The sequence below is a fragment of the Crotalus tigris genome, unplaced genomic scaffold (assembly GCF_016545835.1).
Source record: "Crotalus tigris isolate CLP2741 ecotype Arizona unplaced genomic scaffold, ASM1654583v1 scf7180000019553.37968852642:3898890, whole genome shotgun sequence".
Taxonomy (NCBI): domain Eukaryota; kingdom Metazoa; phylum Chordata; class Lepidosauria; order Squamata; family Viperidae; genus Crotalus; species Crotalus tigris.
This window is the reverse complement of record NW_024097591.1, coordinates 3,678,156-3,704,367: the sequence shown is the minus strand read 5'-3', so window position 1 is coordinate 3,704,367 and position 26,212 is coordinate 3,678,156. Positions and strand designations below refer to the sequence as shown.

The 26,212-nt window shown below is 52.9% G+C and overlaps 2 protein-coding genes and 1 long non-coding RNA gene across 4 annotated transcripts in view; 2 read left to right on the top strand and 1 right to left on the bottom strand.

Moving 5' to 3' along the window:
• Positions 1 to 18,284, top strand: part of SEMA6C (semaphorin 6C) — a 31,505-nt gene extending 13,221 nt beyond the window's left edge. Inside the window, 19 exon segments of the mRNA XM_039363203.1 lie at positions 3,912 to 4,077; positions 4,360 to 4,474; positions 5,121 to 5,178; positions 5,666 to 5,722; positions 5,812 to 5,913; positions 6,046 to 6,136; positions 6,573 to 6,695; positions 6,844 to 6,932; positions 7,389 to 7,606; positions 7,815 to 7,946; positions 8,385 to 8,540; positions 8,634 to 8,807; positions 9,566 to 9,703; positions 10,038 to 10,115; positions 10,658 to 10,713; positions 11,181 to 11,231; positions 12,522 to 12,668; positions 16,428 to 16,582; positions 16,585 to 18,284. Coding sequence (XP_039219137.1) covers positions 3,978 to 4,077; positions 4,360 to 4,474; positions 5,121 to 5,178; positions 5,666 to 5,722; positions 5,812 to 5,913; positions 6,046 to 6,136; positions 6,573 to 6,695; positions 6,844 to 6,932; positions 7,389 to 7,606; positions 7,815 to 7,946; positions 8,385 to 8,540; positions 8,634 to 8,807; positions 9,566 to 9,703; positions 10,038 to 10,115; positions 10,658 to 10,713; positions 11,181 to 11,231; positions 12,522 to 12,668; positions 16,428 to 16,582; positions 16,585 to 17,637 — 3,093 coding nt within the window. The 5' untranslated portion in view covers positions 3,912 to 3,977 and the 3' untranslated portion in view covers positions 17,638 to 18,284.
• LOC120316990 lies at positions 539 to 26,123 on the bottom strand. 2 transcript variants are annotated; one of them, XR_005559105.1, is made up of 3 exons: positions 25,940 to 26,123; positions 25,046 to 25,185; positions 539 to 2,609 (listed from the first exon to the last, which is right to left on the bottom strand). It is a non-coding gene; the product is annotated as an uncharacterized LOC120316990 (long non-coding RNA). The 2 variants fall into 2 exon arrangements; XR_005559106.1 differs by having other exon boundaries at positions 25,046 to 25,153.
• On the top strand, positions 20,435 to 25,046 carry LOC120316989 (cortexin-3-like). Its single transcript, XM_039363204.1, has 2 exons — positions 20,435 to 21,793; positions 23,674 to 25,046. Exons 1-2 carry the CDS (start codon positions 21,791 to 21,793, stop codon positions 23,953 to 23,955), a joined length of 285 nt encoding a protein of 94 aa, XP_039219138.1. The 5' UTR covers positions 20,435 to 21,790; the 3' UTR covers positions 23,956 to 25,046.
• Positions 26,124 to 26,212: the final 89 nt, after the last annotated feature.

Here is a 26,212-nt window from a genome sequence, read left to right as displayed (position 1 = left end):
ACTGGCTGAGCCAGTCAGATAGAGAGGAAGATACGATTGAAGAAAACAGGCCTTCCTTTAATTCAGACTGACCTCTATTTATTAGGAAGTCAAAGAGGGGAGAAGGGGAAGAAAATCCCAATGATTGTGCAAGATATCCATCCGGGGAAGCTTCCCTTCTCCTTCATGAGGACTAGAATGCTTCTCAGCTCCCAAATGCCCAGCATCAGCACCAGACATGTTTTTTTTTTCTTGAAACATCTCCAGTTGTAGATGGGGGCCGTGTTTTGTGGGGCGCCTTCATCTCTGGTGGTGGAAGAAAGCCAGCCGCCCTCCTTTCAAAGCGGGACAGGAAAGACGGATGGCTTTGGTAATCAGCAGACGGGAGTCCCTCAAAGTCTCCCGTAATGAGATTTTGATATCCGGATTTGGCTAGGCAGAGGGCGCTGATCCCTTCTCTGCTTGCGCATCCATCATCCTTTGGGGAGAACACCCAGACGTCCTCCCCACCCCCCAATTTTCTCCTCTTCTCTCCCCCCCCCCCCACCCCGGAGTCATTTCAATGGGTCTGGGCTGCTTTTCGCTACCCCAGGTGAACATTTTCATTCATTTTTTTTTTTAAATGCAATTTGGTGGAAATGGCCGCAGAACTCCCAGTGCTTTTAGGAATGCTTTGATGAGAGTTCCCAGACCTCAGAATGGAACCTCCATGTCCAAGCAAAGTCTACCTGAAGGCAAAAAAAGATGGATCCTCCCTTTTTTTCTCTTCTCCCCCCCCCTATATATAAGTGCTGAGTTTGGAGAGCTTCAAATCTTGCCAGCCTTTTCTCTTCAGCCAACGACTTTGTGCCTTTTGGGGCACCCCCGTTTTGTAGCCTGGGAGACCTTTTAAAAATGCATGTCTGGAACTGACCGAGGTGGGCTTGGACTGTTATTAGAATTTTTTTCCCCTTGGAGGTATCAAGGGGGGAGGGAGAAAATCCTGCAAAAAAGTCACCGCCTTGATGCAATATTCTGGTGCTGAACATCTCCTAAGTCCAGCGTGCCACCCTGAGGCTGGATGAGTTTCCTTGGAAGGGAAACTTCCAAGGAAACTCATCAACCTGGACAGTTTAAGATGGGTGGACTTCAACTCCCAGAATTCCCCAGCCAGCAGGCATCACCAAACTGATTTTTTTTTTTTTGCAAAAGGTGCCGAAAAGATAATTTCACTGCAACATCTGTCCATGCATAAAGGCCACTGCAAATATCCAACAAAATCTTCATTTTCTCTCCCATTGGAAACAAAAAAAAAATCCATATCATAAATTCAAGGCCTGGGGATTCTCGTTAAGTGAAGTGAAGGGATTCTGGCTCGGCCGCTTAAAATGATGACAAAGGAAAGGCGAGATATTTTTCTGCTAGCCAGAAGGCAAGGTTGTTGTTGTTGTTGTTGTTGTTGTTGTTTTTGAAAAAGAAACACAGACAAACAGAAACACTTCTCTGCTGTGTGTGTTGCTTTTCACATGATACAGCTATTTCCATCTCTGGAAGAAAAGAGGCAAGATTTGACCCTCAGTTGCCATGAGTACTAGCCTCTTGGAGGGGACACCCTGCCTGCTACAAGCCTGGCAGCTCAGGGAGGATGGCTGGGAAGGGCAGGCCTGGGGCTCCGATGCCCTGGTGCGATCTGGCAGATCTCTCTCGAAATCTTCCCGACAGCGCCTGGCAAGGCACAGCAGCCGCGCGGCTGTTGGCTGGCGCTGAGATGCCAGGCTGAGCACCCTCGGCTGCGGCGTCGGGAGTTGTATTTATAGTGGCAAAGTTGTGCCTGGCAGATGGTTCAGGAAAATGCTGACACAGTGGCAGCTTCTCGCTGTAACAAGGATCCCTCCTCCCTTTCACACGATTTCCCCGGATCTGGGCTTGACACGTATTCCCCCCCCTCCAATCACAAAAAAGTCTGGAGTTTTTAAAAAGAGAACAAAAGCATCAGAATGGCTGAGAGGGGGTCCCACAGCCGCCCTCCTTTTTCTACCAGCTTCCAGACCCCACCAGGGTTTTTAAAAACATCCCCATCCCATTTGGGTGGGCTTTAACCAAATGTTAGATGGAGGCACAGAGCAGGCCCTTCAACTCCCAGAATCCCCCAGCCAGTATGCTTTAAGAGGAGTGGACTTCAACTCCCAGAATGCTCTAACTGGCATGCTGATGATGGAATTCTGGGAGTTGAAGTCCAGGCCAGCCGGGGAATTGTGGGAGTAGAAGTCCACCTCTCTTGAAGGTGCCAAGGTTGAAAAGCACAGCTGTAGCGGGATGCCCGATCACTGCCCTCCTTGCAATCTAATCCCCAGGACCCACACTTGGACCCCTTGGTGGGAAAAGCATCCATTTCTTGCAATAAGGGGGGGGGGACACACACACAATGCTCCAGACCAATAGAGCCAGCCCATTCCCCCCCCCCAGCCTTTTCCCGCAGCTTCTGCAGAGGAGATAAAAATATAAATATGGAATTATTATGAAAGCAATTCCCCCGCCGAGTTCTTGCTTCTAATTATATACCTGCTGGAAAGTTCAGCTTCACAAGTGTAAGCAAATCCAGGCCTGGATTTTTTTCTCACCTTCTGGGCTCACTTGGGGAAGAAGCGAGTCTGGAGAGAAAGAGAAGGGGGGGGGGGAGAGAGACCAGGACGTGTCAAAAAGCAAGCCTACCCATCCAGATGTGTGGGTGACATGCAGAAAACAGATGCCGAGGAAGGCAGCCTGGCACTTGGGACTTGCTAAACCCCTTCTTTGCACAAACCTGCAACTGTGCAGTTTGTGCGTGTGTGTGTCTGTGAATCTGGCTAGGAGAGATGACTTGCTAGCTTGAAAGCCGCTCCATCATGAGGACTAGAAACCCATCTGGATCTGGGTCTTGTTTGCACTTGAAAAATCATTCTTATCTCTTCTTCGGGATTGGCTTGCCCTCTTCTTTCGGGAAAGCTCTTGGCAGCTGGCTGGCCCTTTCCTGCACAACATGAGTGTCCCTCCATAAATATCGCACCGTCTTCTCTCCCGTGGCCAAAACGGGTGTCTCCTTTCCCGCTATTTATAGAGCCTGGCATGGCCTGCCCTCCCAGGCCCCAGTCAGGATACTACAAATCCTGTTTCACTTCCTTCCCAGCATCGATTGCCTTCATCTAGTGGGGGGGGGGGCAGAGATTTAGCTGCGGAAGGAGACGGCTGCCCCACTGGGTTCCTCCTGGCACACCTGGGGCTTCTCTCGCCCGCTGGTGCCCAAAGGACCCTCCACACGTCAAGAGTGCCCTGCGCTTCCTCCTTTGTGACGTTGATGCCTCTGCCCCTCCCCTTCGCCCACCCCTGGGAAGGGAGGCTGGCTAATTGCAGGGGGGGGGGAGAAATCCTTGTGGGGAAAACTTCTCTTGGAGAAGCACAAAGGCGTTTCTTGTAAAGCTCTCTCATCATGAGTGCGTTTTGGACCCCGTGTTCTTTTCAGCCAAAGGGGGAGGCGGCTGGAAGGAATGGAGACCCCAAGGAGAGTTTTCTGGAGGGTAAAAGGGGGAGGCCGAGGCCAGGAGGGCTGGAACTGGACTTGGCCGTTTTTGGCCTTAAATCAGAAACGTGGTGCTGCGTGGCTTTTCTGCAAAGTCTGGACTAAACCCTCCGGCCAGGCTGACTGTGCAGGATGGGAACTATAGTCCAAAGACTCTGGAGTGTCTGGGAAGGAGAAAGTTGTCTGTTGTTTCAGATGGGAGGCGTGGCTGTGGAGATCTAATTGAGCTGTTCTGGAGTGAAAAAAAGAAGTTCCCATTTCGGGAGCCACCACCAAGAAGGCCCTGTGCCAAAGGAAGGACCCCACGCAAGAGGTCGTTTCTTGGCCAGCCTTTTTTTTTTTTAATGCCACCCTGGGTGTTGAACTGCAGCCCTCCTCTGGGGTCTCTCTCTTTCAGGGCAGGAGCATGCTGGACTCCTAGGCTCCCCTCGCCCCCCGGATCCTCTCTGCCCCCCCGGAAAGGATGGTCCTGACCTCTCCCCTGCCTGCTCTCTTTCTCTTCCTGGCATCGGCGGCTTCCTTCCCCAAAGACCTGGCTCCCTTCCACGTGGTCAGCGAGGCAGGTGAGGACAGCTCCAGACAGGCCTTTGGGGTCTGTTGCAAAGAGCCCACCCCTCCCCCCTCCCTTGGGTGCCCCAGGATAAAGGGGCTACCTACGGGTTTGGCTTCCCTTCCTCATGCCCCCCTGGACCGTAAACCCCAAAGCTGCTTATTTACAATCCTTTCTTCCTTTTTTTTTCATAGAAATGTGGGCTGGAGACCTCAGAGGTCTTCTAGTCCACCCCCTGCCCAAGGCAGGCGTCCGTATCCCATCCGATGCTCTTTATTATGTTTCCTCCTGCCAGGAACCCATCTCTATCCCTCCTTCCGTGGCTCAGCGGGAGAGAATGACTCCGACACTTTGGGCCTGGACTTCCAAAGCATGTTGCAAATTAACCAGACCCTTTTCGTGGCTGCCCGGTAAGCGAGGGACTGGGTGGGGGGGCATTGGGGGGTCTGGCCCCACCATCTGAAACTTCCTTCCCAGCAGCTCAGATCCCATTAAAAATAAGCATCAGGGTGCCCTTTGGAGAGAGGAGCGCTGCCTCCCGAGTTCGGAGCTCTATTTTCTATCCTTTCCCGTCACCGATGCCAGAGACGTGCGCCATGTGCGCTGGAGAAGAAAAGGGGGGGGGAAGGAAAGCTTTATTTTCACAGAACAACCCCTTTATTCAAGGAGGGCGGGCTGGCCATGGAGGGGTGGGTGTCGCACCCTGTTTCTGGGGTAGGAAGCTGTGCCAAAAGGTCAATTTGTCGGTTGTGAGTCGATGGAAAATTTCAGGAGTAGCATGGATTCCCTGCCCAGGATGGGTAGAACCCACCCCCCAAAAGGCTAAAGATTTGGGCAAAGCTTTAGAAAATGGAAATGGGCACCCAGAGCCGGGGGGGGGGTCTCCACTTTTCTTCTCCTCTCCCACCAAATTTGAATGCCAAGATTAAAAATTGGGGGCTCCTCCTGGCTCAAAAGCATAAATCAAAACTCTGGTCCTTTTAAAATGTAGATCAAGGCTTGTTTCTCTCTTTCTCTTCCTTCCCTCCTCCTCTCCGGCCCCTTTCTGCATTTTAGGGACCACGTCTTCGCTTTTGACCTCGGACAGACCACAGGCAGTTTCTCTCTCAAGAGGGTGAGCTGGATGTCCTTGCTGGTGCCCAGATCCCAAGGCTGGCCTTTGGAGACGAGGGTCGCCCCCTTTCACTTCCTCCCAGCCTGTAAACATTTTTTCTCAAAAGTTTTATATTGTTTTTTTTTTGTGGTTATTATTGTTTGACCTCCAGTGAGAAAGTTTGTTTCAAAGTTCACAGGAGGAAAAATTGGCCTGTCAGGGGCCGTTTTTCTTTCCTGAGTACCATTTTCCTTCACTGGTGCCCCCATATCAATTTTTTAGATATTTTTTCCACATTCCTTTCTTCCTTTTGTTTTTTTTTTGGGGGGGGGGGGTGATGGTCATTAAATGAACTGCCGCAAGTCAAGACCTTCATTGGGGGCTGCTGGGATCCTTTAGGGGGCAACCTAGAGATCCTTTGCATTAAATCTCTTCCCCAAACGGGTCCCTGCTGCTCTCCGCAATCTAACCCCGGGCTCCTTTGCCTCTCTCTGCCTTCCGTTCTCAGCATCTCACCTGGAAGACCCAAGACATGGAGAACTGTGCCGTCCGCGGGAAGCTTCGGGTAAGAGGGGCCCGTTCAGCGGGCACCACCTCTGCACCCTCGCCCACCCCTGCTGGGCAACGGGACTGACCTTCCTCTTCCCACCGCAGGACGAATGTTACAACTACATCAAAGTTTTGGTGCCCAAGAACGACCAAAGCCTCTTAGCTTGTGGCACCAATGCCTTCCATCCGGTGTGCCGGACATACAAGGTAGAAGCGAGTGAGGCTTTTCGGGGACCCTCCATCCACCCCATTGGCAATGCCAGGGGGGACTATTAGAGGCGGGGCCTCTCCCCTGGAGGAGGGGCCTTGATTGACCCCGCCCTTCCCCTTGGCCGCTAGATCAGCGACTTTCAACAGGAAGGCGAGGAGATGAATGGGCAGGCGCGATGCCCGTTTGATACCAAGCAGACCAACGTGGCCATCTTTGCCGGTAGGTTTGCCTCTGGACTCTGTCGCCCCTCCCCAGGCTGTTTCATGCACCGGGGGAATTAAATTCACTTTTCCATCCTCTTTAAAGCTTTCCTAAACTCCCCATCGCTCCAGGTTGTTCCAATGCTTTGAAGGCAGCGTCCCTGGGGTGAGGTGGGCAGCCCCAGAAATAATTTAAATATCGAGTTAATTAGGGGGTGATCAATGAACCAGGAAAAGTGTCAGCAGGGTCTACATTTAGCTAAATTTAGGGGCAGAGACTTGTGGTGTTTGGAAAAGAGGCTGGAAAAAAATGGAGAACCAGACCAACGAAGGATTTGAAAGAGAGGGGGGCCTGCTTCTATACCCTGCTGATAAGGAAGTTACTCCTGGATTCTGTGACACCCCCCCAGACCAGCCAGCCCCACAGATTCCCCCCCTTTTTCCCCCCTTTCCAGACGGGAACCTTTATTCTGCCACCGTAGCCGACTTCCAAGCCAGCGACACGGTTATCTACCGAAGTCTGGGTGAGCGCAGCCCCGTTCTGCGGACGGTGAAATACGACTCCAAATGGTTACGAGGTGAGGAAGTCTCGGACGCTCCCCTAAGCTGCCTTCACCCTCTCTGGCCTTCTGCACATGCTCAGAGACCATCGGGCCCTCCGCTTCCCAAAATGCTCATCCTTGCCCCAAATTTGTCGTGTTTTTCAGTGCTGTTTTCTCCCTGCAGAACCTCATTTTATTCACGCCCTGGAATACAAGGAGTACATCTATTTCTTCTTCCGTGAGATCTCCGTGGAATACACCACACTGGGGCGGGTGAGCGCCCATCTTGCTCCACTTCCAGAAGGGCCTGGAGAAGAACTGTGGGGTGGGGATCCCCCATTTCCCTCTCTCTATTTTTTCCCCAGTCTGTGGGAAAAAAGACAGCTGGTGAATTGGATTCAAGGCACTTGTTCAAATTCACTTGGTCCTCGCTCTTCAGAAAGTTCCCTGGTTTTATTTGCGGCATTAAGAGAGACTGCCTCTCTCTGTGGAGGCTTAACAGCCACCAATTGCCCTCTCTTCTCTTCTGCGTGCCTTGATTAATTCTCTTTTCATGCCGGAGAGATTGCATTGGGAGTCAAAACACGCTGCTCCTGTACACGGAGGCTTTGCTTTATGCGTGTTTTATTTTGTGCTAGGTCTGCAGCTGTAGGGTGTAAGGGTCTCCGGGGAAGGGATTTCAAGGGGTTTAACCTCCTGTCTTTGCCTCTCTTCCTCTGAAAATCCCAGGTGATCTTTTCCCGCGTGGGGAGGGTCTGCAAGAATGACAGGGGGGGCTCCCCTCGGGTGCTGGAGAAGTACTGGACATCATTCCTCAAGGCCCGGCTCAACTGCTCCGTGCCCGGGGATGCCTTCTTTTACTTCGATGTCCTTCAGGCCGTCACCGACATCATCCTGGTCAACGGCCGGCCGGCCGTCTTTGGCATCTTTAGCACCCAGTTCAACAGGTAACCGGCTCGAGACTCGGAGGCCTTCCCGAACACGGGAAGAATCGGAGCTGCCGGCCGCTCTCTCTGTCCAGGTCTGGAAGCTCGGCCGGGCAGGAGCTGAGTGCAGGTCCTGCCGAGGGTTCTTTCAGATCGGCTTTGCAGGACCCAAGAGGCAGAGGGCAGAGGTTGGGTCCTGAGGCTGTTTCGGGGTTCCTTTTGAACCCAGCATCACCGGCTCAGCTGTCTGCGCCTTCTACATGGATGAAGTGGAGAGGGTCTTCGGAGGGAGGTTCAAAGAGCAGAAGAATGCGGATGCCGGCTGGACCCCCATCTCCGAAGACAAAGTCCCCACGCCCAGGTATTTTTTTTTTCTTCCTTTCGCTGTCCCCCCCAGGCCTGTTTTGATCCAATTGCGCATTCCCTCCCTACCCTCTCATCTCTCCGAACTGATTTTCCAATCAAGTTTCTAGCCCCTAAGAGAAGTTTAAACCTCTTGAGTTACCGGCTCGTGAAAAGAGGCTTTTAAAAGCCTGGGGGCCAAATTTGAAAAACTGGAAAAGACAGATTTGGAAGAGGGATGTAATCCCAAATGAAAATGTATGGCTTCATTCATCTCCTTTGTGACTTGTGGACATGGAGGCCACCAAGGATCGTCAACCGCTTCTTCATAACCAGAACAAAAGTTTCTAGTCCTCAGTGTCTCGAGGCTACATTTCGAAGCAGGCAGGAAATCTGCCTGCCAGGCTCCACCGTCCCGCTTCTGCCTCCTGTCACCTTTGGGGTCCTTCCTCTGCAGACCTGGCAGCTGCGCTGGGGTTGGCCAAGCCTCGGGGTACCGAACCTCCAACGACTTTCCCGATGCCACGCTGAGCTTCATCAAGTCCCACCCCCTCCTGGACGAAGCCGTGGCCTCCGTGGCCGAGCAGCCCTGGTTCATCAAGACCTCCAGCAGGTAGAAGAAGGGGGTCTCCTCGGCAGCCCTGTTGCTTGGGCTCCTGGGTTATCATTACGTCACTTCTCTCTCACTCCTTCTCTTCCCACGCAGGTACCGCCTGACCCGCCTGACCGTGGACGCCTCAGCCGGCCCCTCCCGGAACAGCACCGTCCTGTTCCTGGGCTCGGAAGAGGGCACGGTGCTGAAGATCCTCTCCCGGCCCACCGGGAACCACACGGTGCAGACCCACCTCCTGGAAGAGGTCGCCGTCTACCAGCCCTCCCGGTAGGAGCCCCCAGAGGGCCACAAGGGAGACGAGGGCGCAGAACTGGGCCCGCCGAATGAAGTGGCACCTCCCGCTTGGCCACTAAAAAAGGATACATAGAAATCGGCGCAGAAGCTCCGTCTTCGCTTCCTGTCAGTGCTGCACCCCCTGGGTGAAATTCTTCTCGTTTCCAGCCCCGTTTTCCTTTTTTAAAATTCATCTCTTTTCAAGGGCTGTTTCCTCCGGCAGCTGCTTCTGGACGCCGCCTTCCCCTGGCCCTTTTCTTTCTGTCTCTCCTAAGAGACCCCAGTCTCAGAACAGAGAACTGTAGCTCTTTTGGGTGGGTGGGTGGCTGGGTGGGTAGATGATAGCTAGAGGATTGATCATGGATGGATAGATGATAGAGAGAGAAAGAGATGTTAGAAAGGGGTGATGGATAAATAGACAGATGCTAGAGAGATGCTAGAGAGGGAAAATTGATAGATGATAGACGGATATAAATGATAGATAATAAATGATAGATAGATGATAGATATAAATGATAAATAGATATAAAAGATAGATAGATGATAAATATAAATGATAAATAGATATAAAAGATAGATAGATAGATAGATAGATAGATAGATAGATAGATAGATAGATAGATAGATATAGAGTTTTCCCACTGCTGTGTGCTGGGCTGACACACACGCACACCACAGTCACAGAACAAACAGTGCAGAGTGTGCCAAGAGCAAGAGGATTCACCCCACCCTTCTCTGCCTTACCTGCGCAGGTGCAGCGTGAAGCGTGAGGATCGGCAGGTCCTGGGGCTGCAGCTGGACAAGGCCAACCACGCCCTGTACGTGGCCTTCTCCGGCTGCGTAGTGCGGATGCCCCTCAGCCGCTGCAGGTCCCACGGCACCTGTCGCAGGTAGGAGAGCTGAGGGGCCAGCATCTCTCCCTGCTGTGGGTGGGAACCTGGGAACGGGGGCTGTTGGTGCTGGGGGGGGAGGGTTGTAGTCCAGGGGAGGGATCCGTGGGGCCATTTCGAGGCTTTGGAGTTCGAAGAAAAAACTTGGTGGTGTTCCACGATAGACTGCCCATCTCTCTGGAGGCTCTATTGTGATCGATAGCTGGGAACCAAACCCTTTTCTCCCCTCTCTCAATTGTGCTTCTCCTTTGAGTAAACATGGGGGTTGGTGTGCACTCACCCCAGTTCTAAAGGGGGGGTGCGAAAGTTTCCCCTCCTCTTTTCCTTTTTGCAGGAGCTGCCTGGCTTCCCGGGATCCCTATTGCGTTTGGCTGCCCTCCGGGACTTGTGCAAACTTCGGCAACGAAATCAGGTCATCCAAAGGCGTTGCGTGTATTATTTTGAAGCGCTGCCTATTCTGCTAACTTTTATTATTCCCTTTGAATTTGTGCTGGGAAAAGAAGTGTTTTGTTTTTTTGTTTAAAAAAACCTGAAATGAAACGACGACTTCACTTCCTTATTCTGCCTAGAATTTAGAAACCAAAGCTTGAATTTGGGTTGGGGGAGGCTTCCTAGACCGGCTTTGTCCTTTTCTTCCTTTCTAGCCATGAGGACTAGAAACATGTTTGTCGGATGGCTTGGATAAAAATCGATTTAAAAAAAAACAAACCCCAGAGAGGCTAGGATTTTAGCATACATGAAGAGACCTCCGCCTCTCTCGTAGAGTCTTCCTTCCCACAACCTCCATCACCCCATCTTTGTCCAGTCTTCTCCCCATTTGCCAATCCTGAGGATGGGAATCATTTCTGGGTCCTTTGTGTGGACGTTGCTTGCCTTCCCTCCTTCTGGATGCCGCCCAATTGACTAATTAGCGGCCCCTAATTTAATGAGACATTTCTTCTCACTTCCCCACAGGAGCGGATTTGAGCAGGATCTGGAGAACGCCGCCAAGCCCTCCGCCAGTTGTCAAGGTGGGTGATTTTTGGAGAAGCAGAAACAGGAGGAAAAACGGCTGAACCCTGGAGGGGCCCTAAAATCCACCTTTGTCATGACCCACAATGAGGGGGGGCACGGCTGCTGCCTGCCACGGCTTCAAACACCACAGCCACTCTTTGTGGCTTGAGGCTAACGGGCAGGTGAAAGACAGCCAAGTTACCACGTTTGGCCAGGAGGGGTAACAACCTCAAGAAGAAATTGTTCAAGCATTGGGGGGGAATTAAAAGTGCCGGTTGTATTCCTGGCTAGCGTTGGCTCTTCAGACAAACGAGGGTGTGTTCTTGGGGCCCCAACGTGGTTGCATCCTTCGTATCGTGGCTATAAAAGCTGCTGGCCAGCGTGGTGCAGCCCGGCGGCCTCTGCTCTCTGCTGGTGAGCTGTGCCCCCTTGGTTGAGCCAGATATTGACCGCAGCCCTTCGCTTGCCCCCCTTTCCGTTCCAGATGGTGTGACATCCACAGGGGAGCACGACAGCCTCAGCGACTCGGCGTATGGTCAGTAACCCCCATTCTCTTTTCCAGATTTGCTTTTTCACCCTCCGCCTCCTTCCTTCCATCACATCTTCCTGCTTTTCAGCCGCATCTCCCCACTGCTAAATCAGTGTTTGTCAAACTTTGGAGCTTTAAGAGGGGTAAATGGATGGAGCAAAAGAGGATGGGTGGCCTGTAAATATTTGGGGTGGGGGTGTGTGTAGAGATTCTCAGAGGAGGGGGGAACCTTTGCAAAGAAGATGGGAGTCACTGCTCGCACCGTGAGGATGCCAAGGGCCACCAGTTTCTTGCTTTCTGATTTCCGTGAATGATTAGCGCCCCACCCTTTGCTTTGCTGGGGAGAAGAGGGGGGCATATCCCCCCACCAGCCAGGTTCACTGGAGGGGTCTCTTCCCTTCCCCCTCCCCTCCAGCTTCCTCCCAACTGGGCAACTGTGAAGTTAATCCCTTGGAAGGAAGGCAATTAAATCCCTAAGCAAGTCCATTAATTGCACAGCAGGGGAACACATTCTCTTGATTGAATTGGGGGGGGGCTGGGAAGGTGGGGGAGGCTATTGTTATGGGGCTATACGAAGAGGGTGAAAGTGGGGGCATCTTGGGGGGAGGAAAGGAAGAGGAGGGTATTTCTTATCACCCCCAAATGCTCTTTCCGTCTCCTTCCTGCGTTTGTTTTTTTTCTTGGCATGAGGTGGATGGGATTTTTGGGCGCATTGGCCCCACCCTGAGTTCCCCCCCCCATCCTTGCAAACCTCCCTTGCTTGTTTTCTGCACTCTGCAAGGAGATGCAAACTTGCTGGCTGGAAAGGATTCTGGGCAGGGGATGGGCAGGATGTGTGTGTGTGGGGGGAACGGATGACCTGTGAGCAGCTCAAAGTGGCTGCCGTTGCAAAGCTCAACAAGAGAAACCAGGTTTACGGGAGGCTTCAAACAAGAACAAGCCCCGGTTCAGCCTTTGGGTCCTGGATACCATCTTTCAGGTTGTGCCTGTCTGAGGTTGATTGGGGCCCCAAAAATGGACATGTATCAGCCAAGTGGGTCTTCATTGACCCATTTGGAGTTCATCTGGACCCCCCTTTATTTAGAAATGGCCTGGACCCTTCCTCACAAATGTATCTCCCTCCCAGACTGGGATAGAGCAAAGAGATGAGTTCAAATCTCCTTTAGGCCAAGAAAATGTCTGTCTGCCCTGCAGGGTTATGGTTGAGGTTGTAGACAGCTTTCTGTGCCATCGGCTCTTTGCTTGGGGAGGGGGACAGACTAAATCCTGATGGTGTATTTGTCACTGCTGACGCAGGAGATGTGCAGACCACCCCAACGTCCTCCGGGCTCTTCTCAGAGGCGCCCCCAGGGTCTCCCTCCGCTAGCTTGGCTTCCGGCGCCCACCCAGCCCCTGGTGCGGGGGACCCCCGTTTCACCCTCCATGTGGCTGTGAGCACGCAGGGTAAGGAGGTCCTCCTCTTCTCCCCCCCAAAATAACGCTTGCCTGCACGAGGTCACTAATGTGAAGCAGGTGGGTTTAACCTGCAACCTGGAATGTCGGCGCATGCAAGTGAGGCTGTGCACCGTTGGACCTGCACACTGCATGTGAAATGGGGTGGGGACTCCTAGAGTGCCTTCTGACCTCTCTGCAAGCACAAGGACTGGAGGGGGCGATTGTGAGATGCCCCTGCCTGCAAAGACTGACACTATTGCAGATACAGCTGAGTGGAGAAAACCTGCACGGCCAGGCACAATCCAAGTCTTTTCCTCTCTTGGTGGGACTACAGACTCCACCATGCACCCACCGCTAGCAAGGCTAAGAATCAGGAGGGTTGTAATCCAAAATCATCGGCATGTAGTGGTGGTGGGGGGCTGCTGTCCTTACCCTAAGGCTTGAAATTCGAATGTGGGGCTGGAGCAGCTAAATTGTTCTCCTGCTGCAAACCAGCCATACATTGTGGGTTCCTGTTGAGATTGCTTATCGTCTACATTGGTTTCCCGTGGTGACTTCAGCGTGGTCCCTATTTTGCTCTGGCCAGGATCTTCCGGTGTTGGTTTCCAAAATTTCACTTGCTCAACCACGAAGCGAGGAAGTTTGGCTTGGCAGTGGGCAGACCCCCACCTTCTACGTATTTGGGGTTATAGTTTCCCTCCTCCTTCTCTATTTAGTATGGACATCTTCTCAGGGCAGGACTTGAAAACCACTTCATCTTCTAGATGGCGCTTGTAGGCGTATTGTGGTAAAACAGTTTGCAGGTGTTTTACATTGACCGAAAAGCCTGCAACCACATTCTCTCCAAAGTGAGCCATTACACACAGTTTGTGCAGTGGAAATTTGCTGCTTTAGACTCTCTTGGAAAAAAATAAAAATTCCCCAGACTTTGCTTTGTCTAGAGGTGGGGGGGGGGAAGCTGTGGCAGGCGAGATAAAACTGGTGTGTTTCTTTCTTTCCTTCCTGATCTCCACCCCCCCACACACACACACACCTCTGTGATTTCTTTTTTTAAAGCCCTTTTATTACCTTGAAAAGGAGGAGATAAAACATTCAGCAACTGATAAAATGTCTGCAGAGTTGGGACAAAACTTGCAAGCTGCAAATTTTTTTCTGGTCTGGAGCGTAAGAGAAAAAGGCCCCTCAAACAAAACTGAGAATGGAAAATTCTCTTCATCTCTTCCTCACTACTACCAAAAAAACAAAACAAAACAAAACCCACAAAAAAAGGTGTCTTGAAAAAGCCTTGTGAAAAAGCTCTGGTTTAATGAAAATACATTTAGCAGCTGAAATTTTTGAAAAGCCAAACGCTTCTCTTCGCCTTTTGTCGGCGTCCAGATTTACGGGGCTACAATTCTCCACCAAGAATCCAATTTCCAGGGCTAAAACTTTTTGCCATCCATAATGGAAGTTTCCCGAAAGGCACAAACTGGAAAAACACAACATTTCTGAAAATCTTGAAAAACAAAACACCCCCGGAAAGCCAGTTTCCAGACAGATTGTGGAAATGTTTGCCGTTTGCTGGAAATCTGAGTGGGTTCCAAGTCTTGGTTGCAAGTGGGGGGAGACAAAAACAAAACAGCAGGGACCTTGTTAGGCTAGGAAATGTGTGAGCTGAGAAAGGCACAAATGACCCACAAAACCCAGCTTTTTTTCCAACTGCGTTTCCAATTCACAGTTGCTCAGAGGATGATGGATATTTTTCCCCACAGAGATCTCAAAGCATCCTTTTGGGTGCCAACCCACCAGTCAAGGGCCCTCCTGGGCAATGGGGCTGGTGGTGCCCGGGCTTCACTTATTTGATGTCACATTTGCACACATACACACAAAGAGTTCCAGCTGTTCTAGGTCCCAATATTTCTCCTTTTCCTGGTGTTTCGGCTCACTCCTCTGGCCGTCTCCTTCACCCCTTCCTGTTTTCTTGCTTGTTCTTGTCTCCCATTCACTTTCTCAGCCCCCTCCCCAAACACGGCCCCTCCCTCCATTTTTATTCCTTTTCCACGTTGGCAAAGCAGCCTTGGTGATGCCGTGAGGCAAAGCAGCTGAGCCTCTTCTAATTGAAAACACGTGCCCCAAAAGTCACACTCGCCAAGGCTTTTATGTGGCGTCTCTAGCACACTCCTTCTTGCACGTAAGCTGTCTGTGCAAGCTTCGGCGTTTCCTTTTGCACACACTAGCTACGTTCCCATGACGCATTTAACTTGCTTGCTGAACTAACCCATTTTCTAGGTTAGTTCAGCAAGCAGGTTAAATATGTTGTGTGATCCAAGCATTTTCTGGGTTCAGTCTGTCATCCAAAGGGGTTGGATTTTTGCCAGCACACCAAGCCACAAACAAACAAGGTTAACCTTAGCCAGGTTTTGTGTGTTGTATGAATGCAATCACTGCGTCTGATTGTTCTGCAAATATGGCTGTGGGTTTTTATGTACCATTTGCACCATTACTCTATTTTTTTAAATCTGGGTGATTCAGAAAGCAGTTTAACGGGGAGAAAGAAATTTAACTGATAAAAATGATGGTTGCTAGGCTTGTCCTTAAAGGCACAGAGGCCAATTAATAGAACGCTATGAGAGATTTGGGTCCAAGAAACGATGCACAAAAATATCTCACTTTTTCTCCCTCTGCAAAATCGATGTAATCAAATTAGTCATGAAGGAATGACATTGGTGTTAAATCGGTGGATCTTTCCCTGGGGGGGCAGGAGAGGGTTACGTCAGCCAGTTTAATTTCACACCCGGGCACAGAGAAAATAAAGATTTTTTTTCCTAATGAAACAGGACTATATTATTCTGGGTCATTAAAAGAGTGGCATAAGTGATGGCTGTGTTGCCCTTTTCAGCTGCCTTTAATTGAATCTCCTTATTATGTAATTGTACCATTTAAACAATTTAAAAGAAGCAGGCTCATTAAACTCGGTTGTGCTTTTAAAACGGAGGGGGGGAACACCTCTGTAAGGTATTTTTAATCAACAGCAGAGTTTTATTACCGTTCCACCTTCCCTAAAAACGTGCATCCCGTTTTTATCCTTCTTGAGTGAATTTCTCCTTGATTTTGGGAACAGAGAACTCTTGATAAGTCGCCGTTCGTCTTCATGAGTGACCCAGGTTTTAGACTGAACCACCCTCTACCTTGCACGGAGTGTGTACACACGTGTGTGAACACACACCCATTGCAACGTTCCACTTTCTCCTCGCTGCCGGTCGTTTGCAATTGCAGATGGATCCAGCAATGTTTCTCTGCGCGTTTAGGGTAATAGGCCAGACTTCTCCAGAGACTGTGCAAGCAAACATTGGCTTGCTCTCTTGGGGGTAAAGCCCAGTTGCTCTCTTCCCCAGCATCCTGGCCCCTCGGGAAAGTTTTGGGGTGCAGCAATGGCCTGGGTGGGGGGAACTAGTGGGTCTTCCTGCACCATCCCAGTTGCCTGTTGTTTCTCCTGCTGGATCTTGGGAGCATCCTGCTTGCCTTTCCACACCACCCTGCTTTCTACTAACATCTCCACCTCATTGTCATCCCCGGTCCTCCATGTGGTCCTTCCGTGTGGGGTCCCCGTGGGCAGTGAAAAGCAGCTGCACCCCAGGAACGTCGGGGTGGGTCATCCCTGCATGACGTGGGACGTTCTGGAGATCCTGGCTCAGCTGGAAGGGGCTGGGTGAGCCCTTTGGCCTTCGTAGGAAGGGAGTCTCCCTCCTGACCCCTCTTTTCCTCTCTCCCCGCCGGCCGCATCTTTAGGCGTGAGGCAGGAGCCGGAGGCGAAAGACGGCGCCAGGTCGGTCCACTTCACCTTCCTGATCGGCTGTGTCTTCGTGGCCTTCCTCCTGGGCGCCTTCCTCTCCGGCCTGCTGGTCTCCTGCTATTGCAGCCACAGCCTGCAGCGCCCCAAGCACCCCGGGGGCAGGACCCTGAGAACGGCATCCAACGCCCGCTCTCCCTGCGCAGCCTGGCCAAGATGAACACCCTGCTGGAGGGCGGCCAGGCCAAGGACGGGCTGATGGAGACGGCCGCCCCCCAGCTCTACACCACCCTGCTGCCCAGCGAGAAGGAGCTGCCCAGCGCCCCGGTCAAACCCGGGGTCCGGGAGCACCCCGAGCTCTCCGCCTTGCCCACCCCGGAGTCCACGCCCGAGCTGCCGGTCAAGAACATGAAGGCCATCCGGAACCAGTGGGAGAAAAACCAGAACTTCAACAACGCGAAGGATGCCCAGGGGAAGGCCCTGCCCTTCCACGGCCCGGTGCCCAACACCTTCTCTTTCTCGGGCCCGGGAGGGGTCCCCGGGCACCTGCACGGCTACGACGCCCCCTTGGGGGGCTACCTGGACGAGAAGAAGATCCCCAACTCGGAGCGGGTGCTGGTGCGGCCCTCTCCCCTGCCCAAAGGCATGGAGGTCACCACCCTGGAAGAGCTGCTCAAACACCTCCACGGGGCTGGGGCCTCCGTGCCCGCCGCCTTCCCGCCTTCGGCCGTGGCCTTTGCCAACCGGGTGCAGCCGAAGGTGCCCAACCTGGAGAGCGCCCCGTATTACAACGCCTCCACGTTACCTCGGCGGCTGGACATCCCTCCGGACGCCCCCTTGCCGGCGGGTCTGAACAAAGGGAGCCGCTCCGTCGCCCACAGACATTCCCTCTGCGGCGCCCCAAAGCTGGTGAACGTGGGTGGGGGCGGCGGGGGGCTGCTGATGCGCCAGCACAGCCTGGGCCAGGCGGGGAGGCTGCCCCCGGCCCTCCTGACCCGCATGCACTCCACCGGGAGCTCCGTGCCCCACGAGGGCCACCACGGCATCTTCCTGGCCCGGCAACACAGCTACGGCGACCAGGGGCCGCTGCCCAGCCACGGGAGCGGCATCCGGCGGTCCGTCTCCCTGATCAAGCCGGGCATGGCCCCCCAGCCTCTCTTCCAGCCTTCCTCTCCGCCCTCCCAGCCCTCCGGCCCTTTCAACTATTGAGCCAGGCAGAAGGAGAAGCGTGTGCGTCACTTGAACCCAGAGCCGGGCCCCTCCGCGAAGGTTCTCTTTGGCCGCGTACATCCCCAGGGATTATAAATCCGAGTGTGCCTTGCGAAAGGGAAGGTCCCAGGCGGGTGGCGCAGGTGGGCTCAGCTGGAGGGACCCTTGCTTCCTCCTCTCTTCCTGCGAGATGCTTCCAGAAGCTTCTTCGGCCTCCGGGGGCCCTGAGGGCCCCCAAAGTATCAAAGCTGGCCGTTCCTCCCTACCTCACGGGTGAGGCCTTGCAGGCGGCCGCCTCGGCAAAGTCCACCCTCACCCATTCCTTATGCAACAAATCTTCGCCCAGGATGCCCATCCCGGCTCGTGCCCTGCCAACGGGCACCCAATTTTGCTTCCAGAGGCTGGCAAAATGCTTGGGCACAGATCCTCCAGGAGAGCACAGACACCTTGGAGCAACCGGCCAGAAACAGGGGTCCCGGGGGGCCCCTTCCTCCTCTCTGCCAGGGCCAACCTGCAAACAGTCACGTTTTGATTGCCCGCTTGACCGAAAGACTCAAAGGTCAACGTTTGTGTTTGCAAAAAACTTGAATTTTCAAAGGATGGAGTCCACACTGTGGAGAAAAAGGGGGCGGGGGAGGGGTCCTGGGGCAGATTTCGGGGTGGGCTCGTCCTTTTTCGAACAGGGCGGCTTCCCAGGGTCCGTTGGGGGGGGGGGACATTCAGCTGCATTTCCGAAGACCAGGCAGGCTCTCCGAATCGAAATGTGATGCTTGAACGACTCCGAATGATCTGAACTCAGGTCAAGCTGGACCACCTGCCCCTTTTCCGGGGTTAGGGAACTGTGTTCGCTTAGAGGGGAGGGGGGCCGGCAAGGGTGCCCCCCCAGCTCGTCTTTGTAGCACTTTTGATATTTGTGCGTGTGTGTTTCTCCCCAAAAGCAGAGAACGGCGGCTCCTGTCGGTTGGGTGGCCTTCTGAGAAATGAGCTTTTGCAGGACTTGAACTCGCAGCTGTTCCCTCCCTGTCTTCAGCGAGGAAAGGACGTTAGGGTCCTGGCCGTGCCCCCAAACAATGCCTCTTGGGTGGCGTTCTTCCTTGCGCCCAGTTTTGACCACTCCGATGAAGGCCAGATTATCTCCATTGGGGGGGGGGGTGTTTCCCAAAATTTCTTCTCAAGTTACCCACCTCCCAATCGGGCAGAGTTTTTGCTTGGGCCAGCTTGGTTCTTCCTGCTCACCTAGGCCTCGATTCTTGGCTGGCTGAGTTTGGAAGCTGCAGCTTTTCAAACCCAGCCCTTGCAAGGAGCTAGTCCACAAAGAGGTTTGTTTCCAAGATCCCCCTCCCCCCCATCCCGTGTCTGTCTTCATGAACAGTGAGAATAATGTATAGATGTTTTCCCACAATGCTCCAAAATCAGAGAGTGGCTATTGCACAACTGTGGCTTGCAAAACAAAAGAAAAAATGCCTCCTTTAAAAAAAAAGTGTAAAAACCAGAAAAGGGGGGGGGGATTCTTTTGATGCTGTACTTGCAACGGTCCCTAAATCTGCTCCTCTCCAAAATGGGGGGTGGGGGGGTGGGAGCAACCCAAGAGGAGGAGAGAATCTGCAAATGGACCCTTTTTTTTCTTTTTTTTGCTATGTGCCGTCTGGACACCGAGAACCCACTGGGGTGGGGTGGGGGAGGCTGCAAAGCCGTTTGTTTTTTTGTTTGTTTTTTTTTAATCACGTGGGCAGAATATTGGGAGGGGGGGTCGGAGCGTGTGTGTGGAAAGTTCTTCCTTGCAGCACTTTTATTTTCTAAAAAAATGTACATAAAGTATTAATATATGTGTATATTTCATTGTTTTAACTTCGTATAAGAGAAGTAAAAAAAAAAACAAGAAAAAAAAACATGCCTAATTCGGTCGCAAAAGAAGGATTAATAGATGGCTTAACATTCATCCCAGCGTGGAAATCGGCAGCCTGAAAAAGGCGAACGCTGCTTGTGCGTGTGTGTGTGTGTTTGTGCAGAGTGTGACGGGTGTGTTTACACAACGACGTTTCCCAGCCTTTGTACAGTGACTGCCTCGTTTAGTGACCCTTCACAGTCACGACAATGATGGAAAAGCAACTTGGCTACCAATCCTCACACCCCCTGCCCTTTGCCCTTCCCCCGGTATAGAATTCTGGAGCTGGAGGGGACCTTGGAGGTCTTCTAGTCCAGCCCCCTGCTAAGCAAGTGTAACTTTTTCAATTCCTGACCTAATTTGCTCTCCTCCACAATCTGGAGGAAGGCAAGTCCAGTCGGAGGTATTTACCTGGACTACAATTCCCATCCCACACAGTCAGGCCAAGGAGAGCTTGTCCAGAACAGCTGGAGGTTGACTGGCTTCTCCCCAGCAGATTCCCTCTGACTAAGTTGGGTTACAACTGCAGGAAGGAGAGGCAGCTGGGGGTCTCCAGGTTGGGGGGGGGTCCCCCCAAAGGATTTCTTTTCTGGAGTGACCGAATTGGCCAGGCTGCCCCTCCAGCTTTCCCGAACATCTGGCTGATGGCTGCAGCCTTCAGGGCCTCTCTGCTCTCGGCCCTTCCTGCCTCTGCAGCACATCTGGCCATCTCTGACAAACCCCCCCCCCATCATTCTTGGCTCACTTGGAGAATAAAAAGATCTGATTGCTGCAGCAGACCGCCCTCCCCCCCCCCCGTCTCTTCCTGCCTGCTTCATCTTGACAAGACACCCCCTCCCCAAATTGGGCAGGTGGCCGGGTTAGGAAAAACAGCCCCCCCCCCCCAAAGAAACCCTTGAGCTGGGCCAGGAATGAGCTCAGGAATTTAATTCATGGTTTTTTTTGAACTTTCCATCTTGCGGTTAGAGCAAGCCAGAGCCGGGCTGGCGTATTGGCTTCCCCATCTTCCAACGCTGAGGAAATTGGGGAGTCCCTCCTGTGGCTTGGCTGCAACGGCCCTCTCCATCCCCTTCCTCAGCTTTGGGAATTGTAGTCTGGCAGTGTACTATGGGACCTGTCCTTCCAAGGAACCGCCGAGACAGAGAAACAAGAGCTGGTCCTTAGCCAAGGCAGCTGTTTAAACCGTTTCGATTTGGACACCAGAGGTGCAGCACAGCTGGCCAAGCCATTGAGGGCTCCTGCGACAGAGGCAGGGATGGTTGTGTAGCGACTGCAAGGAAAGCCGACTCACAATTCCTGCGCCAAAATGGAGGCCCATCAGCCACCTCCCAATCTCCACCAATGTTGCAGCACCATGACTAGGTCACTGAAATTGCTTTGTCGCCCACAAGTCTGGACAAGTCCCCTTCACAGACCCCTGGAAAGCAGCAGCCAGGACACCCGGTGCCGAATCCTCAGCGGAATTTGCCCAAATTTGCAGAAAATTAATTTTTCTTTACACGGTGATTACTGTCCAGTGGAGACCCTTAAATTGGTGTCTTGTTCTCCTCCTCCGTGGTTGCAGAGCAAAAGGAAGTTTAGGGTTAATTTCCAAAACTGGGACAAGGGGAAGCGGTGCTGCGGGAGGGGGGCCACCACCACCCCCCCAGCCTCTCTGCTGGCTGATGTTAAACATCAGCATTCGGCTTTTGGTCCTCTTCTGAATTAATACAGCGCTGGCTTCTTGCAAAACTGGGGAGACAATGCCAAGTTAGGCGCTCTGTGTGTGTGTGTGTGTGTGCGTGCGAAGCTGCCAGATGTTTCCTCTCTTTTTATGCCAAGAGGCCTGCAGATGTGGTTGATGACCTGGGAGGTTGCCAGTTGGGGCTGGGCTGAGGGAGGCGAGGAGTGGAGAGCAAGGAAGCCATTTCTAAGAATTTAAAAAACAGCTTCCTGCCTTTGTGCCCCTATGTTGGCAGCCGGTTGGGCAGTAAACAGCAAAGAAGGAAAAGAGGTTTCTAAGGTGTTCTTGCTACACAACATCTGGCTGGCTCCTCTTCCAAGCGGGGATGCTAGATCGGAGAGGGCTCCACCCTATCCAAAGATGGGAGAGCCTCCAAGTCCAGAAGCAGTCTACCTTTGTGGGTGCGGCCAAAGGAAGCGGAAGGAGCTTCGGTGAGGTTCCTGAAGTCTTCTCAGGAGCCCAGATGGAAGCCTCCAGGCTTCCTCCTGCTTCGTGGATTTTGGGGCCACCCTGGAAAAGGTTTTGGGGTGCCGGAGTGTTTGGAGATGGTAAATGACTTCATAGTTTTTCCGGTTTCTTAGGAGGGGTGAAAAGCAGAGCCACCAAATAAATTAAAAACTCCTTGAAAATTGTCTGCAGGGAGGCGTCTGAATGCCTTGGCGTCCAGTTTTTAAAAAACAAGGGTAGAAGAGGCACTTTTTGCTGAGAGTTTTTTTTTTTAATGAGGAAAACCAGGGGGAGGGGCGCCTTTCCTTCTCCCTCGACTGCTGAGAAATCCGGGCAGTCAAAATCACCAAAGCTGGGCCGGCAGTGCCACCTGGCGGCCCCTCATGAGTCGCACCCTTCTCTGGCACCAGCAGGCTCCATTGGAGTCTGGAAAGGGTCTGGGGTCTTCCAGATGCTTGGCTCCGTCCTGGGGAAGAGCCACAAAGGATGCAAACTCAGTGGAGGGGGCAATCGGCAACACAGGGTCCCGTATTCTCGTGACCGGCCTTCGGTCAAAGATGCACCAACCTGGGTTGGTCATAAAGAAAAACGAAACCAGGGTTGTTTTCTGTTCAATGGTTTCTTTCAACCTGCAGAGCTTCCATCTCCTTTGGCTTTTTTTGAGACCTGGAAGCAGAATTTTCTCTCTCTCTCTGCAAAAGGAAAATGCCACGATGGAAACCTTCTCCTGTGAGACTTTGGCTAGCTTCTGGGCATTTGGTCAAGTCCGCCAAATTTGGAGGCCAAATCCCACCAAACTCTGTCCGTCTTTTGGGGGTGGAGGGGGCAGATTCCCAATCGTATCTCCTTCTCTGGTCTGAACGCCCCCTCCTGTGCCAAGAGGGCACGCCAGGGTTGGCAAATTGTGTCGTGCGTACAGTCGGGCAAGGCGTGTCATGTGAACGCTGAAGTTGGGGTTTCTTAATCCAGGGTTAGGACTTAGCCACCACTGGCTTCCGGGGGAGCACCTCGGAGCAAGGCCGGCCGCTGTTCTTCACTCGCCCCAAAAGTTTAGCCTTGGATAGGGAACCGAGCATCCAGTGTTTCCGGCACCCTCCCTCCTGCCTGGTCCAGAGTTTGCTCGTCATCTCCATAGCAACTGGTTGCCCCTGGCAACAGCTATGAAGCATCTTGGGCGCTTTGGCCAGAGACGCGTGGGCACCGGAGGAAGCTGCTCCCGCCACCGGCAAAGAGGGGACCTCTGCCCTTCCCAGGACTCTCTCTCAGTCCTGGTCTCACCCAGGGTGAATTCCACTGCTCCCTGCCTCCATATGCTGCTGTCCATCAGTGAGGAAGATGTAGGAAACCTCCGGCAACGGCTGCCGTGCTAATCCCACCCAGCCTTGATTTCCTGGAACGGCTGGGTGAAGAAAGGGGCTGTCTGCCTGGCTGGCAGCGATGCATTGCTAGAGATTGGCTCCACTTTTCTCCAGGTGAGTTCTCCCCCTTTGGGTCCCACGTCAGTGACAGTTGTGGGGTTTCCCCCCCCCACGGGCATGCCCCATCTGCCCCCTCCCCTCCCCCAGCCTTAAAAATGCCATTCTTGTTCGCAGTTCAATGCTGCATTCTCAATGTGCTCCTTGTTCAGCCCTTCTGCAAAAGGATTTTTTTTTTTAATTTTAGAGCAGTGTTGAACGAGTTTTAAAATAAAGTATTTTCCCCTGGAGAGAAGACAGGGCAGGAAAGCAACTGAGAGCCTTTCCCAAACTCTTCCCCTCCCCATTGGGCTGGGGATCGGAGCACCCAAAACGGGGGTCCAGCTTAGAGGGTTGCAGTGAAAAGGGGATTTTTAAAAGGCTGCCAGGCCAGGGAGAGACCCCACCCCGCATTGATTTCTTAAATTTGTTAGATTTAAATTTTGCCGCCTTTCTCGCCGTGGGCTACTCTTATTTCCTGGTGCAGAGATCACCCCCTACTAACGGGGTCTCTGTCCCCCTTCCAGGTGGTGCTGCGGACAGCCGGCCACTTGCTCGCTGGGGCGCTGGTCCTCATGGCCACCAGCCTGGGAAGCTCCTTGCCCGCCCTGGCCAGCGCCCTCCGGCCCGACCCCACCCTCTCCCTGGAGCAGAAGGCCACTTTCCTCTTCCTCTTCTTCCTCTTCGTCTTCCTGGCGGTGCTGATCGTCCGTTGCTTCCGGATCCTCCTGGACCCCTACCGGAGCATGGCCTCCTCCACCTGGAGCGACTACGTGGAGAAAGACATGCTGGACTACCGCCTGGCCTGAGGGGGGGGTGAGGGGGAAGACCGCAGTGGAGATGGCCAGCCCAAGCCGGGGTACGGAGGCCTCGATGGAAGCTCCACGCACGGGGGCAGTCTGACCTCTAAAAGACCTTTATGTTTCCTAAACAAACAAACCTGTAAATAGACCTATTTGAAAAGCAGAATTTATTGGATGTCTGGGGAATATTTTACCCCCATAAAAGAGGGGGCAACACTTATGGCTGGCAAGAGACAAGGGCGTTGTGGGGAAACGCACCCCATGCGAGTCCTGCCTCGTTAAGGACCAACAAGGCACAACTTTTCATTTAGAGACTCTGGGCAAAGGTGGACGGGGGTCTCTTTGGAGGGTGTTGCGTGCTTCAATAAAACAGGGCGGGTTCTCCAGAGCAGCTGCCTTGTGACTCCAGGCTCCCTTCTTCCCTGCTGGCACACTCACAATCGTGAATGGGCCGTCCTAGAAGGCTGCAAGGATCCCAGTCTGTGTGTCAACCCCCACAATACCCCAACCAAGCACAATAAAATCCACAGGTCTTAAAGTTGCCAAATCCTAAGAGAGATGGAGGCAGACCCTTCCCTCTGCACCCCTCTACACTGGGCTGGGTCTTCAGAGGTGGCTGAACTACAATGCCCAGCTCTTTTTCCGTTGGTCTACCTTGCTGGGGTCTGTTAACAAACCAGACCCCAAACTCCACATTGTGATAGCCAGCAAACAGGGTGTGTTGAAAATAGCAGTCTGCCTGGCATAAATCTGGGTTAACGCAGCTCACGCCAGCAAACTGCTTAAGCAGCAGGCAGTTTGCACGCAATGTGACGAGGTTTTGCTTTTTAAAAAAAAGAAAAGAAAAAGTGTCTTTTGACTTCTTGGTGGAAATAAAGCACAAGCAATTTGCAAGAAAGTTAAGGCCTTGTTTCTTCCCTCATTTACGAGGGGAAAGTTGTATTATTCTAAAGCTTGTTTATTTAAAGCTTCTTCTTCGTTCCCTTCTTCCATAGAGGGAGCATTCCACTTGAGAGAACCTCTTTCCATCTTATGCACAGTCCTGCAGTCCCTGCCTTGCCTTCCCATTTTCCCAGCTTTTCTACCCTGGACTTACCCATTCCGTGGTGAAGGGGGCTCCGTTGGCCATCAGCAGCCTGATTTCGTCATCCTGGCCTTGGCGGGCTGCTTCCAGGAGCTTCTTCCCCAGGTCTATCAGCGACATCTTTATACAGGAGAACAGATGGTTTCAAACATCTGGGGGGAGAGAAATATTTTGGACTGGGGGGGCGGGGGAGGTCAGTGCCAGGTCTCTGTGGCGCCCCTACTCACAGGTGGAAAAAGGCATTTAGGCCATTGTGCTCCGGGCCTGGCATTGTCCTCTCTGCAAAATCTTAGCGAGAAAGACAAGGATGGCTTTCATCTTCGTAAGTGGTGGGTGCTCCACCCCTGGAGGTTTTAAGGGAAGACTGGGCAGCCATCTGTCTGGAGTGGGATGGCTATAGGGCAGGGGTGTCCAGTCTTGGTCATTTTAAGACTTGTGGGCTTCAACTCCCAGCCATGAATGGCTGCCTGGGGAATTGAAAACCACAAGTCTGAAAGTGGCCAAGCTTGGACACCCCTGCAATAGGGGCTCCTGCTTGAGCAGGAGTTGGACTCGATGGCCTCCAGGGCCCCTTCCAACTCTGTTATTCTTTTAATTTCAAACCAGGGGAATTTGGAGAACTCGGCAAGGACCCTGTGTGAACTCAGATAAGGAGCTGGGTCGGGGGTGGGAGTTGTAGTCCTCATGGCCGTGCCACTCAAACAGGAGGCCTATCCGCCCCTGACACTGGGGACGATGGGAGCCGCAGGCTTTCTGGTACTGCTGGCCAGTGGATGATGGGAAGTGGGGAGCGTGGGCAGTGCAATCCAGGCAGGAAGGATGGGCGTTGTAGTCCAACCTTCGCGGGGAAGGGTCCTTTTTTCTCCCGACCTCTTTAATCCCCCCCCCCCGCAGACCCGGACTCACTCTGGGAGGCGGCGGTGGGGGGGGGAACTCTCCTCATGGCCGGGTCAGCCTGTTTCGCGCTCAGAATGATGGGGCTGCGATAAGGGGGCTTTTTTCAAACCGACAAGCCGCTCCCCCAACCGCGAGAAAAATGGTAGACCCAGAAGTATGCTTCCCTCAGGGGAAACCTTTAGGGTGTGACACAGTCTCGCTCTTCCGGCAGCGGAAAGGAAGTCGCTTGGGCTCGGCTGAGGGCGCTCTGCCCCTCCTCTCTATGGCAGTGCGAGGCCGACC